We start from the raw sequence: 17,758 nt of genomic DNA on the forward strand, positions 1-17,758 counted from the left end.
CTAGAGTGCAGAGAGTTAAGTGCAGCTTGTTGGGGTTCTGGAAAATTGTTTCATCAACTCCTCGAAGCTGACAGTCTTGCAGTACTTCCTCCTAAAAGAAAACTGTTGTAAGATTTTCAGAATAGTCAGAATGGATTCAATTTGATTTACACCCTGCTAACACACAAAGTGATATTTTAAGGATAACATTAATGAAAGTAGAGTGTTGAGTGATTGAGCTTAGTTAAGATTGGTGGAGGGAGGTACACCATCTAAGTGGGTATTTTAAGCTGTCTAAGTGATAAAGATGAGTGTAAAATTATCTGTATAGATTTGTTACCAATATCTAGGCTGATTCATTAACCAGAACAATTTATTAAAATCACAATGAATAAGGACAGCTGACTCTACATCCTCTTATTCAAATCTAATTTTAATCAGCCCAAAACCTAATGTTATTTTTAAGTAGACGAGGTGTTAGTGAATCCCAATCCTACGTACGGGAATTGAGTATTCAGTTAAAACTGTGTACAATTCAGAACAGCTAGTTTACACATATAAAGACAAATTTTCTTGCAGTTTTAATGTGAAAAATCATCTTGTAAACAAATGTTGCATGACCAAATATGTTTTAAGGGTGTTGAGGGCTTTTACTAATCACTTTGGAATAAGAAGATACGAGTTGTCCATTTTGCCAATTTAAATGGATTTATTCATATTGAGTGAAGCCGAGTGAAGCATTGACTTAAAAAATGGTTTAAAACTTGGTTTTCACTTTTGCTGTAGTCTTTGAAGAATGTCAGTGCTGCAACAAGACTCAATTTTGGTGTTATCCTCTAAAGGTCTTTGAATCTTACCAGGCACAAAAAAACATTTTTTTAACTAAACCCCATGAAATTTTGGGAAAAGGTCCTGTAAGTTCAATAATTTTGTGATAAAAGGTGAAACTTTAAAGTTGTCTCACCCCGCCTTCACTCATCACACTCCTTTGCTAATCATCACAAATCTGGAGAAATGTTCCAATTGGCTTGATTGAAGAGCGCACCTCTACTCTAGTAGGACAGTGCAATGACAGCACTTATTCCCGCTATTAGTTGCTAAGTAGGAGAGACATGATGCTACTGAGATCACTAGCTACCGTAGATAGATGCGTACTGAGTGTATGATTTCTAGGATACTAAGATAGCTTCGATAGCTCCAGCCCAAGTAGTGTTGATGTGAAACGCCTGTTATTTTCTGGATGACCCAACACATGCATTATAAAAAAAAATTGTGTTACATATTGTGAATCATGTGGTGTTCCGCTGACCTTAAACTGGAGAAATCTATCCTTCACAACCTCAGAAACCATCGGAATCGATAGAAAATGAGTCGCTTGAAATTTTCTTCTGAATGATAGAATCATCAGCTCAATCCTACGTCGAGCTGAAGCTACTGCCCTTCTTGAAACTCCAGTAATTACTAAAAACAAAAACAATTAACATGTTTTGGTATTTAATAAAAATATAGGGTGCATTATGATATTTTTGCCATGAATGTACAATTTAAAATATTGATTAATAGAAAAAATGTATAAGTGAAAGATCTACAACCTCTTCAATACAGCTATAATCTTGGTATACAGCTGATAGACAGTAAATAATTCTTAAAAATAGAAGAAAATTAAAATTACCAATTTCATGTTCTTGAGGCATCCGTGGGACTTTAATGATGGTCTTAGTTTCCTCCTCCAATCTCCTTTTGTTTTGACCTTTACTTCCAATGATCGGAGCGTAGTAGATCCTGATGAAATAGAAAAACACTTGACTTTATAACACTCTAATAAAAATTAAAAAATCAGCCAGCACAAGTCAATTTTTTTAAAATATAATTTTTAATCTTTAAACTTGTTTAACTGTATAGTAGTTAAATTGTCAGATCTAAAATGATAATCGATTCTGTAGGCCTACATTAAAAACTATTTGTCATTAGACTTTCAATCAATTTATGCTAAAAACAAAAGGACAATGTTAGACCCGGAGTTTCATTATGACTTAAGTTAGCCTACATCAGTGACAATAAAAAACAAATAATGACAATAACAAATTATGAAATAGCAATGATGTGCATATGACTTTTGGGGGAATTTCTCTATAAGTTAGGGAAGGAGCTATTATAGTAGGTCTTATGGTAAGGCTTGGAGCCGCGACCGATTTACTTTTTCATTTTGATGTTCCCAGAGGTCAAAAACACTGTTTGATAAAATGTGTACATGTCTGTCAAGGTGATAACTCGAGTATTTTGGTCTGATTTAAATTAAATTTTGCAAGAACAAGCAGGGCTCGATACGGATACACTTGAATGAGTTCCTGAAACAGCAAGATCGGGTCATAGGAACGTGGTGTTAGAGGGTTGTGACATTTTCAAAAATGGCTTTTCAAATTTTTACCCCCCATTTTAATTTAAACCATCGTATAGAGCTTAAAATAACAATAATTTCGTACATTAGGTGTAAAGCTTTATTTTAGGGTTAAAGGTTAAGGAGGTAATTCTAACAAACTGTGCATTTAAAATTTCCATTCTTATGAAAAAAAACTGTTGCAGTTAGCTTGTTAATGGATAAATTTGGCAGATTAATTTATTTCATACCAATCACTACTGCCATTTTATTGAAGAAAAAACACGTCTTCCAACCCTGAAGCAGTAATACTAGGAAGGCCGTAGGCCTAGTCATTAAGTCTAATATTTAAATAAATCTGGAAAGTTTAAGGAAATATTTTAATAAAAATCTAACAAATGGACATTTTCTTAGCAGGTTTGCTGCGGCAGGGGTATTATTCAAGAAAGCTAGTAATTGTATTGTCACCTACCTTGCAACATGAAACGATGTTTTGTATCTTTTGTTATCTAATAAAACAATGTCATATTCATCACCTCCGTCACAGGGTTCTTCACCGGTACACTCTGTTCCTAAAACATTTTAAGTTTTTTTTTACAAACAGGGCCCAATTTTTTTTTTTTTAATAGTAGACCTACATTTTATTACAATGGTCTAAAGCTTTAAGTGACTCTTTGGCATCTTAATAATTTTATTAGTCTCCTTTTATTAGTACCAGTAGCTCTAAAAATCTTTAGCAAATCTGTGTGATGCACTTTTTGTCATACAAAAATTTTGTATGTTGTTTATCGAATCAAAACAAATCATCTTAATTTTAAAACAGTTAAGAAATAAATACTTTCATTACAATCGTGTCAAGAGTACATTACACATTATACATCAATAAATTATGTTTAATAAACATTAAAACTTTTTTCAATCATAATATTCTTAGGTAAACTAAATAAAAACTTTGGGCCAGTAAAACTAGTTTTTTCAATGATTTGTAAATTACCGCTAACTTACCTATGCAATGAGAAATTTAGATGTAAAATAATGAATTTTTTAATGTTTCAATAAGTCAAAATTATTACTTTTTCTTTAAGTTCTACATGTAAAACTGATTGATGCATCATTATACGACCACTTTGAGTCGTATAATGATGCATCAATCGGTTTTAGAATTATTACAATTAGGTGTTAATGAAACTGCCTTAACTTTTAATTTGTAGGCCTAATAGAGTTTTGATTTCCAGATATTTATACACTGAAGAGTGTGGGTCACGCTATATGTTTTGTGGATTCGAGCTGCTATTTAGGCACATGTGGTAACTACAGGATTGTTGAAACACAAAATACATTTTTGTCCAAGTATAGCTAGCTGTCTAGTGATGATAAGACATCTAGATCTAAATAACAAGTCCCGAGTTGAAAATGTCAGACTGTTTTGAACGATGCTTTAATACTTTAATACTTTTCAATGAAATGGTGACCATACAAAGTAGGTATTTTAAGCCAAGTATGAATGGTATGCTATTAATAGTTCACAATACAATAGGTGAAATGATTACCATAGTCGTTGGAGTGATCGTCCCAGTCAGCCCCAGTCTGCTTATGGTCGTTATTTACGAGATCACCTTCGTTAAGTCGGTAACAACGGCCCTCTATATTTATAATCCGAGGCTTCAAAACATCCATGCTCTATGAAGCTAGTGACCATCTAGTAGTCCTAAAATTATATTGAAAATTATAATGTGTATACTGTAGATGTAAATTATGAGAATAACAATTCACAATGTTAAAACACAGTGTTGGGTGGTTCAAACAAAGTTCACATATGTCTTTCGATGAGGCCTTTAAATCGAAGCCTTTGTTTAAGTATTTCATGTGTGGGTACATTTGAATGCTCTGATGTTAGCCAAATTTTTACTCTTATTTTAAATTAACTTAGGCCTACACTTTACAGTATCTTTTAATTAATACCTGTAACTATTAATTAATTTAGTGGTTGTGTTTTGCTACACACCTGATTAGATCCAACCAAAGATAATAACTAAGAACCCTCTTACACGAGGCCACTGATGGCTGTTACCAGTAGTTGCCACGGTTTCCCACCACAGTTTAAACATTGTTTTAAATGGGGGCCTTTAGACGCGACTACTATTGCAGTTGCCCGTCAGGACAAAGTGGCCGAGCAGTATCTCCTCGTGCAACTGCGATCTGGAAATAGCAGTGACAGCAACTCGTCACAGGGCATTGAATTAAATAGCAGCTTTCAGAGGAACACTAGAGGCCGCCACCGAAATGGTGGCATCACCACTTTGGGGGGTAACAGTAAGATCACGTGCGGATACAGATACACACTTGTTTCGTTTCGGTAAGGAATGCTTTTATACAGGGTGACCCGTAAGTAAGTACCAACGGTTAAGGAATAGGCTAGGTTTAATTAAATGTATTAAAATAAAACAAAAATCTAAAACAGCCTAAAATTTTTTCCAAAAAGTCTTGTTAGTAGGAAATTAACTATTTTGTTTTTTATTTAAAGTTCATAGGATATCTTTAAAACTATAAAAGATATCTTCCTGAAATTTGGTGTATGATTTAAAAGAGTCATAAAAGCTAATTGAGGAAACATTAGCATTTAAACATTTTTTTTGTTTGAAATTGGCAGCCATGTTAATATAACAATTAATCGGGAGACAATGACATTTGTACCAAAACCAGAAACTTAATATGGGAAACCGGGACATTTATTGAAAGCTCTAAGTTGGGATTGCACAACTAAAAATAATGATAAATGTCATCCTAACACTAGTAAATAGCCATTACTTACTAATTTAAAAACACAAACAGGTGCATACAGTACCTCGATATACAAAACACAAATTACCAGCCAAGGAAAGTAAATAATGGTGCTAAGTAAACCAACTCAAAAAGTTCTAAAAGCAAACTGGTTATGATGAAAGTATAGTTAAACAGTTACAAACTGATGGTAGATATCTATAGGTAATTATTATCAACACCTGTTTTGTACAGTTGTTTGTGGTACGACGGATCGTACAATTGCTTAGTTTTACTATTTCTAGAACAACCTTGTGATCTAATGTTTTTACTTTGAAAAATGTTAATAGATGATTATTTCATTCAACTGATACAGACGTAAGTTTTGTTAATTTTAGAAGCAGAGTTGATTGCAGTACTTCTTGATGGTTTAATTTCATGGGGCTTGGGACAAAGGAAAGAGTGAGTTTTATGGGGAACTTCAATAAAAAGACAAGATAACAAGTGTAATTTTCAAATCTTCTTGGATTTACTTTACACCTAATCACACGTTACTAGTTACTTTTTTTAACATAGTTGGCTACACTTGTCAGATGACCCTTTATTTAAAAATAGAAAGAGATTGCGTCATAATGAAAGAAAAACTTCCTTGGCCTACTTTTACATGGTCAAAATAAAAATACTTGCAGCACGTGATAATAGTTCTAAATGTGAAATTCAATATTTGCTATAGGCCTATGACTTACATATAAATTTAAAACCAACTTCCTGAGATGATAGAAAGATAGCTACCGTACCGTAGGTTTGCAATTTCTTTATCAGCCATGAACTGAAATGCTGTAAGCGTCTATCCTTCATAAGCGCCATTAAGTTAGTTTATTCTTTAATAACCCCCTTCTCTAACCCCTAGTGACTATCGAGTGTGTTAAAAAACTTGGTACTTTGTTATTATCCGGAGGCCACTTATTTTAGAGGGATTTTTTTACCAGAGATTAAAAATAACTAGGCTACATAATTGGAAAGGACATACTTTAATGTACTTACTGTCCAAATTTGACATGATTATGATTATCGGCAGTGAGTTCTGCCTCCCAGAAGGCAGCAATGTCGGCGAGGATTGAGTTGAATGCGTCGCCGCCGCTATACTCCGCCAAGTAGGTATATACAGCACGCTGCGGCTGCTATGTTAGGTTGGGTTATCATAATTATGTTTGGACTTTCCACGTTTCGTTATGAATCGAACGATACCAGGTGAATAAAACGATTTACAGGTCGAACATTATCGAAGGTGACAGGTGATGCGCACGCTTCGGTTTGGAGGGGATTTGGCGGGTGAAAGTACGACTAACTTATCTAGTTTCGTTGGATTCATAACAAAACGAGGAAAGTCCTACAAACATATTTATGATAACCCGACTTAAATTAACCCCGCAGTGCACTGTATAAGGGTAGCCTCCGGAATATACCAAAGTACCAAAAACTTTAGTCCCTTAGTTCGAAAGATAGCGGCTGTCCTAAGTTAGAGAGTCTGACACGGGAAACATACAGCATATTTCTTTGCCTGATGTTGTGGGAATAAACCATTGCACGGGACTTAAGGTCTTTAATATGCTTAACTTATCCCTGACGTGAAGAAGGCACAGAAGCATGCTTAGTGGTCGAAGACAGAGGATATTCTTAGTCTTTTAAAAAGGGGGGGTACAGCTTCTTAACTGGGCCTAATCGATATTTTCAATCGACATTAGTGTAGCCCAGTTAAGAAACTGTAACTTACACAAAAGGGGATTAAGTAGGCCTACTATGAGCACATCTGCCTAAAGATCATAATTTTTACGGGCCCTTTACTGGATCTTGTCTTGAGAAACTCCATCAGAGTTGCCACCCGTCCTGATTTTGGTTCCTTATGCCCGTATTTAAGCCTATGTAAATCTGAGTGGAGGGGGGCCACGTGCCGATTTTCCCCTAACCTAAGGTGGCAACCCTGATCTCAATTATCCACCGTGCCTGGGGGATGCTTGGAACAAACAAACTTAGCATCACCGAAAACCAAACTCTCTACATTGATTGAAATAATCGATCAGTTTAAGATGGAGTCAGATATCAATGTTTAGCCAATGGTAGGCCTTAGGCCTAGATCTGGGACTAGGATATTATGCATGAAGTGAGATTGAGTAGCCTACCCGTGATGGATTGTTGGGTAAACATTTACGACCCGCATGTCACCCTTAGTTTTGACAAAACCTAATTAATAACTTAACAGGAAAATTAAGTTAGATTAGAACATTATGAACCAATCATTTACTTACCATAGGCCTACCGGAATATTTATAGTTTCAATCGAGTATAAAATGCCAATAAAGATACAAATTTATGTTAGTTTAGTTCACAAATCAATGTTAATTTAGTTAGTTTATGTCAGTTTAGTGTTTAGTTCATAACTGAAAATAAAGTACTAATTCCATTCATTAACCTAGCAAAACAAATAGAAAATTTAATTTAAATACATCTACATCATAAACAGAAACAGACCTAAGTTGAAGTAACTAACTAACTAAGAACAAAATAGAGAGACACATAAACATAACCTCAACTCAACATTACCTTTTTTAGCCACTGTATCATGTAGGGAAAGGTTAAAATAGTTCAGCATGCAACTGTGACATTACTAACTATTTTCCCCTTGTCTTTTTATGTTTCTTTTGTTATTCCAATTAATTGTTTCTGTGAGTTCTGTGTTGATTGTAATTGTAATGCTCGGTTTGACACAAAATTTATGACTTGTTATTGAATAATGTTCTTCTGTGTGCAGCCAAAGGATAGAATATTCTAAAATAAAATAGGTTGTGATCGCTATTAAACTAAATGAGAGAAAATACCCCCACCACAGCAAACCTGCCGACTAAGCGAATTTCCCAATTCGTCTGAAATGATTTTCTATTAAATCTATTTAATAACATTATTGGTTTAACAAGTAGTAAGGGAGTTTGCTGCTACAAGGAAATTAATTTTTCCTACAGTTACCTAACAATGTACATGTTCTATCACTGATTTTAGAAAGCAAAGTGGCCAAATCGCTCATCAGTGAGACAATGTTAACATTGTCTTACTCTAATTACTTTGTCCCACTCGCTCCAGATTTGCAAAGTGAGGGCACGAAATAGTGAGCGCGTAACATGCAGACAACGTCGTATGCGCGCGAAATACGTTGGCAGCACTGGCTGTAAATCAGCTGGTCAGCTGTTGTATTGTTGTATCATTTAAAAGTTCACTTCTGTGTAAAAATATGTTACGTTTCTTTACCAATTTGGCAATTATTTGTTTTATGGTAACTGTAGGAAAAATATAATGTGCAACTCGAGTGCAAAGTGCAATTGCCTCACTCGAGAAACCATTCCTCACTCGCCTTTCTCTCGAATAAGTCAATTGCTCCCTTAATTAATTTTCCAAGTTTGATCAAAATATATCTATAATCAAGCAAACTATAATATTTTACAATATTCTCCATAAGAATAACATGGGAATTTTAACATTTTCATATATTAAATTATTTGTTTTTTAAGCTCTTTATTTAAAAAGGTCTAGAGAGAAATTGGAAAATTTTGTGTTTTGAGGGTCAAAAATTAGAAAACCCATTTTTAACCACATAAAACCCCGTTCCCATGGTCCGATCATGCTGGTTCACGAACTCGTTTAGTTTATCCTGACTTACACCTAAATTGAACGAATGGGGTTTTTGGCCTCTGAGGACATCAAAATGAAAAAGTAAATCGGTTCCGGGCCTACGGTAATAACTACTTCCCTAAGGGAAATTCGGTAAAACTGAGTGAGGGAATGAAGGTTAATTAATACCTACCTTATATTTTATATGTCTTCTTACTGTCTACTCCTGTATTGTTTTAATTACCTACTTTTTTTGTGACATGGAGAACTGATTACTTTCGTCACAATCAAAAGTTTGTAAAAAATAGGATCATACCAATAAACTCCACCGCGTGAATTTATTGTTTTATTATGTAGGTTTACCGTACTACATAATATGGCGTACATTCACTACCTTACTTACCTAGTCAAATATGGTTAAGTTAGATATATTTTTTCAAAAACCTTTGATTGTGATGAAAAATTTAATCAACATTATGTGTGACAAATGGCAAAAAAGCTATTAATTGTAGGGGTGCTACTAGAGGAAACTCATCACTGAAACAGTTGCTCGAGGAAGCGTGCAAGGATGGGTCGGACCAGGCAGGTTGTAGGTATCCATAGGATGCCAAGTTAGTATCACAGGGTACATCTTTTGTAGGAAGCTGCTTTACAATTGTGTATACAAAATATATATTTAATTTATGCATTCATTGTTAAATTTATATTTATATTTATAATTACCTTTTTGGTGTTATCTTCAGGACTCAAGATGTCGAAACAGTTACCAGCATATTGGTCTTCTGTGGAGTGGTTATATTCGTCTTGATATCAATTTTAATTTTTCCAATTGGTCCTTTTACAACCCCACATCCAACAGTCTGGAGAGTTGTGTTTGGAATAAGTGTGATATATTTAATCACACTTATTTTTTGTATGTTCCAAAGCTACAAAGAAGTTGAACAAATGATATACTGGTATGACCCAGAAATTGAGAACTATGAATTTAAAATTGATTATGTGGTAAGTTGTGTGAGCTTGAAAGTTTAAATAGCCTTACAAACCTACAAATCAAACGAATTTCCATCTGTTTATTGGTTGGATTTTTACTAGAAATTTTCCTTACATTTCATATTTATTTCCCTATTTAAATAACTAAAAAACTAAATACCTAACTAAACCCTATTTAAATAATCCCCAATAAAAATCAAAGTTTCTAAAATTGAAAAAAAAAAACTTTCAAAATTGTAAGGAGCATAACATACTATGTTAAATCAAAACCGGATTTTTTTGTAAAATCCTATTTTTTGTTATTTTATGGGGTTTTATGGGAAAATAACATAATTTACAATGGCTTTTGAACCGTAATTTTTACAGAAATGGGATTTGTACCATTTTGTTCAGAATATAAAGTGCTACAACATACTAAATTTTTATCAAAATCGTTCGGGTCATTTTTGAGAAAATCCAATTTTTCCGATTTTTTATGGGTTTTTATTGGAAAATCCCCATTAAAAATCAAAATAAAAAAAATTAAAAAAATGCTTGGAGATACCATGGATTAGAACCTACATACCAAATTTCATCGAAATCAGACCACAGGTGTAGTCCCTAGCTCTGTACAGTGTACACATCCAGAAACACACACACACACAGACATCACTTCGAAAACCACTTTTTTTGGGTCTAGGGGGATCCAAAACGAATATATCCACTCAAAACTCATACTTGAAAATTTTGAAGAAAACAATACTTTCTCAATATACTATGGTATAGCGGGAGAAAGTAAAAATTTGTGGACTGAATTCCTCTGCCATTTCTTAACCTAATTTGATCACCATTCATGTCTCATTGGAAAGAGAGCGTGACCCGTAGGTGTGCAAACTGTTTTTAAGTTTTTGAAAAAGTCCCTTGGACTCTGCATTTTCCCAAAAATGGCCAGAACAATTTTGATAAAAATTTAGTATGTTATAGTCCTTTAAATTCTGAACAAAATTGTACAAATCCCATTTCCGTATATTTACTCTCACCGCTTACACATGATAAAGGTCGTTGACAAACTTATGGGAGAAAGTATGTGTCAGAATGCTGATACCGTTTATTTATTTACATTTTATTTCTAGCATGTGTTCAAATTGTTATTACCTAATGCTAAATTAGTTGTTGAATTGTTTTTGATTACTTTTACAGTTTGTAACTATATCTCTTAAAAAAGTAAACTTTTATTAGTAACCAAAATGGAATAATAATTCAGATCTAAGAAATACATTCCTTGGTGTACTAAACCATAGACAAATAGAATGAATATAGACTGTCCAAGGAAGGTTCGCGATGTGCCACTAGGAGTGCCGTATAGTTACCCGGCGCACACCGCTGTAGGCGATTGTACCAGCAGACGCTGCAGCGGTGTGAGCCTACATGGCACTCCTAGCGGTGGACGCCGGAACATATGCTAACCACAGCACTGCTGTTGGTCTCTATTTATCTATTTGTCTATAACTTAACTCATGTTTCAGGGAATGGATCATCTTATTTGCTCAGATGTTAATTTGAAACTAATATGGCTGTATGTAAGTGACATGATTTTCTTCAGTGACTTGCTTGGATGGGCTCTCAAAGCAATGATTGTACGTCACCTTGGAATACTCTGGATGGCCAGTGTCTCTTGGGAATTAACTGAGGTAATTATGCTTAAGAGTCATGTATTGACCCAAGTGAAGTGAAATTGTATTTATTATAATCACAGTTTGTAGATTTCTCTCCATAAAAATTATTCAAATTCTTTCTTGTTGAAAACATTAATTAAATATAAATTAAAAGTCAAATTCTTCATCTCTTTCGCAAACTCCATATAGTGATAACCGTTTCTTTTCCTGAAATGTTTGATATTTTCTATTTAGTACTCATACTTTAAGAAAGGTACAGGGGAAACCAATTCCTCCCTCCAGCTCCAGTTTCAGTTACCTTCACTAAAACAATTCAAAGGAGGGAACAATAGTCTAAAGATTTTAAGAATTATCATATTTTTTAGCTATATTGTAACCTATAACATAACTTGTATGCTAATAGTTCTTCGGAATCCAATATTTTCTAATTAAACTTTTAAAAGAGTAATGGGACATGACAAAGCACTATGGTAAACATTGTCCCCTTCCCCAATGATCTAAAACTGTCACTAAATTGAGGGACTAGGAGCTTAGCTACGAATACAATTCTGATTTATTGTTTTCACTATTATATTTCCACGGTGTTTTTGTTATTTCAAAGTAATAATTCTTATACATTTTCAGAGATTATTTGCTCACATCCAACCAGGATTCTTGGAGTGTTGGTGGGACACTGTATTTATTGATGTTATTGCAAGCAACGGTCTTGGTATTTGGCTCGGCCTTAAGATGTGCAAACTTTTCAAAATGCAACAGTTTAGATGGACTAGTGTGAGGTTTGTCATAGAGTAGTGACACAGATTATTTCATGTAGCAAAGTTAGTATAACTTTGCCTATTATTTCAGGTTGTATACATTTTTTGGCTCTGATTTTTCAAGATGAGTGATCTTTTGAATGGATGAAACGCAACAATAACACTATTATCAGTGTACGGTAACTCTTAATTGTTCATAATTTATCATGTACAGTGTGATTAAACTATTCACTAAATGAAGAAAATTTGCTTGAAGAAGAAGAAATATAAAAATCACCATACATTAAAATATGTTCAATTCCAAACTAATAATATAAGATTCGACAACAGCAAAGAGGGCTGGGCCTGGCTCGTATTTACTGAGATGTTATTAAATTAGTGCTTGTTATAAAATTATAATGTTAACCTTGCAGCATTTTATAAGTTTTGATCTCAAAAATTTGTCATGGGTAAGAGTTTTATGCCGTTACTGTAATTCTAATTTAATATTTTTGCTATTATGAAACTTAAATCTGAATTCGTACCAACAATATTATTAGCCCAAAATTTAATTGATAATGGGCCCAGCCCCCCATCAGTTATCCTTGATGGGCTGTCCAACTAATTATTTCCAGGATAAAGAAACTATTTACCTCAAGTCATTACAAAAGCTTGACAAAGCATCTCACTTCTTCTGCACACATCCTACATTCATATTTGGATTAAAATGTGCCTAGTTGCATCATAATATTGGTAGTTGGAAATGATTTCTGATACATATAGCATCAATTAATTGTTTCAGAAGGCAAACAGCAGTAAACCTAGAGCCAGACTTTTTGCTGTGCGCTCATTCTCGTTGGGGGATGAACAAGTTTCTTTGGCCTTCTCCACCCTTCAAGCGCTTCCTTTACATCAGCTTTTGGCTCTTAATCTGGCAACTTGGGGGCCTGAACTCATACTTTCTAATCACCGTCTTTGAGATTCCAAAGTTTCACTCCCTTGTGGTCGGCAGAGGGATTTTACATTTTGCGGTTACTGCACCATCTTTCAGGTTGATTTTATTTTATTATTTTTAATCATTGAAATTATCATGCAAACAATTATTTTATTTTGCTAGTTGTCCGTATTGATAAGATATAGCCACATGTAGATACATAGCTTATGCTGAGATATTGTATTGGATATTGATGGAGACTTCACAATATAGGCAAAATATTTTACTGATTCTAAAAACTGGACCGAATTGATTACTTAATGGGTAGTTGAGAGCTTACTCCATGTAGATTTACAAATAATTATAATTATAACTGTTTGTTTTGTTCAAATTTATGGTGAAAAACAATTTTTCCGTAAGGAATACATTGAAAACAGGGCGTTTAAAAATTTGTATGTGGAGGTAACTTTTTGCTGTCTCTTCTCTTTCAGAATATCACCTTCCACTTTGGTCAATTTCCTCACCATTTAAAAGTTATTTGCAAAAATGATAAGCTGCCTCCGAATTTATAGGGGTGAGAAAATACTGAATTAGAGATAATTTTGTCAGACTTTTGTACAACTCAATCTACGCAATTCTACTTTACCTATTTAATTGATTAACAGGCCATTGGGCTTAAAATATTCGTGCATATTTGCAAATATTTTTGAAAGTTTGATTATTTTAAGATTTATGGTAGGCTAGTAAGTTAATGGGTTTGCTGGTATGCATCATCTGATCATGGAACATTGTATTATAGTAGTTTGCAAAAGTAGAACGGTACGGAGCCTTGGCGAGAACTGAACTGAAACGGCTACTTTAAAAAACGGTCGTAGATAAGTATATTACGTTACTAGTCCTAAAAATAGGTGTTTACTGGACAAGTGTGGTCGTTCCCACACGAAGTAAGAACGAAGTACGAAGTAAGTTGGTTATGGTAATTTGCTTTTGTCCAATTTGCAGGCAATACTACTTGTATATAACTGAACCAAACCAAAAACATTTGGGTTGTCAAGCCTGGGTGTTCTTGGCCATCGTCGTGTCTGAAACCTATCTCTGCATCATACATGGTTATGATTATGATGTCTTCAAACATACTAAAATCATCAACATTTGCAACTGGATACTTGCAAATCTCTTCCTTTCTTACATCTGTGTGTTTGGGCCAGACTTGTGGCAGAGGTTTTTGCAGGTTCGTAATACAGTGATTTGTTGCCCTAGAATTATTTTTATTAAATACCCCCTGCTGCAGCAAACCTGCAGACTAAGCGAATTTCCATTTGCCTGAATTTATTTTAAATTAAATCTATTTAAATAACATTAGGTTAAACGAGTACATAGGTTTGCTGCCACAGGGAGGCTGACAAAACACAGGTGTGTATACAGGGAGGTGTGTTTTTTAGTAAAATATATTATAAATAAATTTGCCAAGTTTGATCAAAATATAACCATAAACAAGCAAACTAGAACATATTTTACAGTATTATCTATAAGAATAACATGGGAATTTTTATTTTTTTGAATTTTCTCCGTAACTGTAATTAGTTGTACAAAAACACTTTGGTATACTAAATTATTTGTTTTTTATGCTCTTTAAAATGGTCTAAAGGGAAATTGGGAAAGTTTGTGTTTAGAGGGTCAAAAAAGAGAAAAACCCCCGTAAAACCCTGTTCCCACGGTCCCATCATGCTAGTTCGCGAACTCATTCAAGTTTATCCCGCCTTACACATTTAAACAAAATTTCATCAAAATCGGACACAAATTATACTCAAGTTATCGCGTTCACGGACGTATATAAATATAAATTTGAACGAATAGTGTATTTGGCCTCGAGTTCTAGTGACATCAAAATGAAAAAGTAAATCGGTCCCGGCTCCAGGTCCTACCGTGCCACCTACGCAAATAGCTACTTCCTTATAGGGAAATTCGCTAAAAGGAGACTAATCCTTTTATTACTTACATGGTAAAAGTCACCACATACACAAAAAATTTCATTCTTTTCCTGTTGGAATGGGTACTGATGTACTTAAATTGTATTACTGTATTACATTTTGGTGTAAATTGTGTGAGAGTACAGGTGTAAGGGTTAACTAGTGCTGTAAACTAAGAATTTTTTTGTAATTATAAATACAGAAGAGCCTCTGCTTAAGTTTTTATGACATGATGACAAACACACACACAAGGAGTTAGCTCAATCTTGACTTTAGATTGTAGGCAAGGAAAAGACAAATCGTAACAACATAATAAACTATAGGGTTGGGCAAAATTTAGGACACTCCCTATATGGCACAATCCTTTTGATTCTGGTCTCTCAGATTGATGAAAACTAAAAACTGCCACCATACTGGGGTTGAGATGGAGACTTTGCTTATATTCTTTTTAAGTGATGGCCTTTGATCATGAGGTGTTACTTGAAGGGCTTTACATTTAAAATGTTTGAGCTGTCCACAAAATACTCATTTTTAAATTCCAGACGAAATTTAAAGATAGGTACCAACAAAAAAGTGTACTTCTATGACATAAAGGTGTGGAGAATGTGGTCTTGCTGGCGTAACTCACTTACAGTTAATAGGGGATGTCCATACTTTTGCCCAACCCTGTATATGGCTAATGGATAAGCCTCAGACTGTTGTCAAAAAACCCATATGAGGATGGGATGCAACCAAGGGATTGGCATCAGCCTACTTTAGGATTCCAGGTGGATTGAGCTAAGACATAGTGTAAATTCTAACATCAGGTGTATTGCTTTTTGCATAGTTTTAAGCCTTATAGATTTACTACCGTAGCAGAGTACCCGTCCTTCGTACGGGGTTGGAATATAAGTATAAAATGCTTATTGCAGTTATACTCTAGCTTTGTGTTTGCAATAAGGGAGGACACAGTTTGATAAAATTTGCTTTTTTAAATTTACAGTATTCTATAGTATTACACACCTCTACCATAGCCATAATGTTCTACCACTTCACAATAGAGAAAAATAAATTATCAACAATTCGCAAAATATCACAAATTATTCATGAAATGAAGAACATAAACATAACTGTAAACAATCCTACTTTGACAGTTCTCATTGCGAATCACAGTTTTTTGTTGCTCCTTAGTTCAAAATATAGTGCTGCACCCTGTTGGTAAATCTTATAACTTTTTAATGCTTTTCCATATCATAGAACCATCTTTTTTAGTTGAAACAGCTGACTAAATACTTTAATTCCCTTTAAATGTGAAAATACTCATAAGGTTAACATGGGGAATTACAGAGCCACTGGGGCGGAGCCCGAAAGGATTTTTGAGATAAGAATATGCCTATATGTTAATCGGGAATGTAAGCTATCATCATGCCAAATTTCAGCCCAATCCGCCCAGTGGTTTATGCGTGATTGAACTTCAAACACGCAAACAAACTAACACACAAACTTTCACATTTATAATATTAGTAGACATTCCATCCCCATGTTAAAGTTGTAGCCGGTTTTTAATAAAATTTGTCTTAGTTGATATGAGCCACCTACAGATTGCGCTGATCTAAATTACTGATTTCTGCCGATTACACGATGGTTTTTACCAAGTCAAACCGATGAATGACTTATTATGAGCTATAGCAACTGTTGTGAACCACCAAATATGTCAGTAACAAAAAATAAGGTACAAAATAGAGTTTTAGACACTAGCGCGATCTGTGACTGGCTCACACAACTACATTCTTTTTTAGAAAAAATTGGTGACAGCTGATCCGTATAGATGGGATGCCTTCTTCTGTATCCAATAGTCAATGATATTAGTAAGATAAGATGCTTGTTTCGGGGTTTAAGAAATAAGGGGTATAACAAACAATTAGAGGAATAGTGGTGACAAAATATGGTGATGTTTTAGTATTGCAATGTAAGAAAATGGATGAACTACCAATCTACTGACTTCGTGAAAGCCTCTTCCAAAAAGTTGTTTAAAACAGGATCAAGAGAATGCTTAATATTTCAAGATTAGGCAGGATAGTGTCTTCTCCATAACATTTTGTACCTACAAATAAGTGTATTCCTTCAATGGTTTGAATTACGTAGGCTAGTTGTAATAATAAACCTGTTTTAATTTAAGACAAGCTTATAGGTATACATACATTATCTTAAGCATGACCTGTCCATCCCCCCTCCATACAAGTAATAAGGAAATGTTAATAGACACTTCTTAAACTATTCATAGTCATTTTGTACTTTGATCGTCATCATGAATAAACTCATATGACGGACGGTATAAGAAATATTTGTTATTAATTGAATGATCAACCATATTTTTTAACCAACGCAATAGACATTATATAAATTTAAATTTATTTTAAAAATTGAAATCTTACACTACACATTGTAGTCTGCTGTAGAACAAAGAATATATTACATTAAATTTTGCAAGTTTGTTTAAACCTAATTATTATAATTGTTATAGAGGTGGTTTCTTGTAATATTAATAGAAAATTTATGGCTGTTAAAGATATTAAATATAGCACTTGATTTTCCAAATTGAATTTCTCCCAAAATTGCTCAACTTGTTGAGGAATTGTTCCTCTTTGATCCAATGAGTAGTCCATATAGGCCGGCTACTTCAAATTTAGATATTTTTACATTTCTCCGAATAATAGGGG

At 34.1% G+C, this 17,758-nt stretch overlaps 1 protein-coding gene across 2 annotated transcripts; it reads left to right on the top strand.

Annotated features, from left to right (window-relative positions):
• Positions 1–5,423: 5,423 nt before the first annotated feature.
• Positions 5,424–17,156, top strand: LOC129001297 (phosphatidylserine synthase-like). Of its 2 annotated transcripts, none has more exons than XM_054428546.1 (6): positions 5,424–5,494; positions 11,272–11,436; positions 12,046–12,197; positions 12,958–13,206; positions 14,092–14,320; positions 16,999–17,156. In XM_054428546.1, the coding sequence occupies exons 2-6, from the start codon at positions 11,275–11,277 to the stop codon at positions 17,107–17,109; spliced, it is 903 nt and encodes a 300-aa protein (XP_054284521.1). In that variant the 5' UTR covers positions 5,424–5,494; positions 11,272–11,274; the 3' UTR covers positions 17,110–17,156. The 2 variants fall into 2 exon arrangements, with proteins under 2 accessions (XP_054284521.1, XP_054284520.1); XM_054428545.1 differs by lacking the exon at positions 5,424–5,494 and adding an exon at positions 9,649–9,778.
• The last annotated feature ends 602 nt before the right edge of the window (positions 17,157–17,758 follow it).

Source organism: Macrosteles quadrilineatus, unplaced genomic scaffold, assembly GCF_028750875.1.
Source record: "Macrosteles quadrilineatus isolate MER2022 unplaced genomic scaffold, UCM_ALF_1.0 Scaffold_8__2_contigs__length_117827958, whole genome shotgun sequence".
Lineage (NCBI taxonomy): Eukaryota > Metazoa > Arthropoda > Insecta > Hemiptera > Cicadellidae > Macrosteles > Macrosteles quadrilineatus.

Excerpts from the sequence above, each read along its gene's own strand:
- LOC129001297 (XM_054428545.1), top strand. The coding sequence starts at position 9,692 with ATGTTCCAAAGCTACAAAGAAGTTGAACAAATGATATACTGGTATGAC. Across the intron at positions 12,198-12,957 it reads TTTAGATGGACTAGTGTGAG|AAGGCAAACAGCAGTAAACC; the intron begins GTTTGTCATAGA and ends TAATTGTTTCAG. Across the intron at positions 14,321-16,998 it reads TGTGGCAGAGGTTTTTGCAG|TATTGCAATGTAAGAAAATG; the intron begins GTTCGTAATACA and ends GTGATGTTTTAG.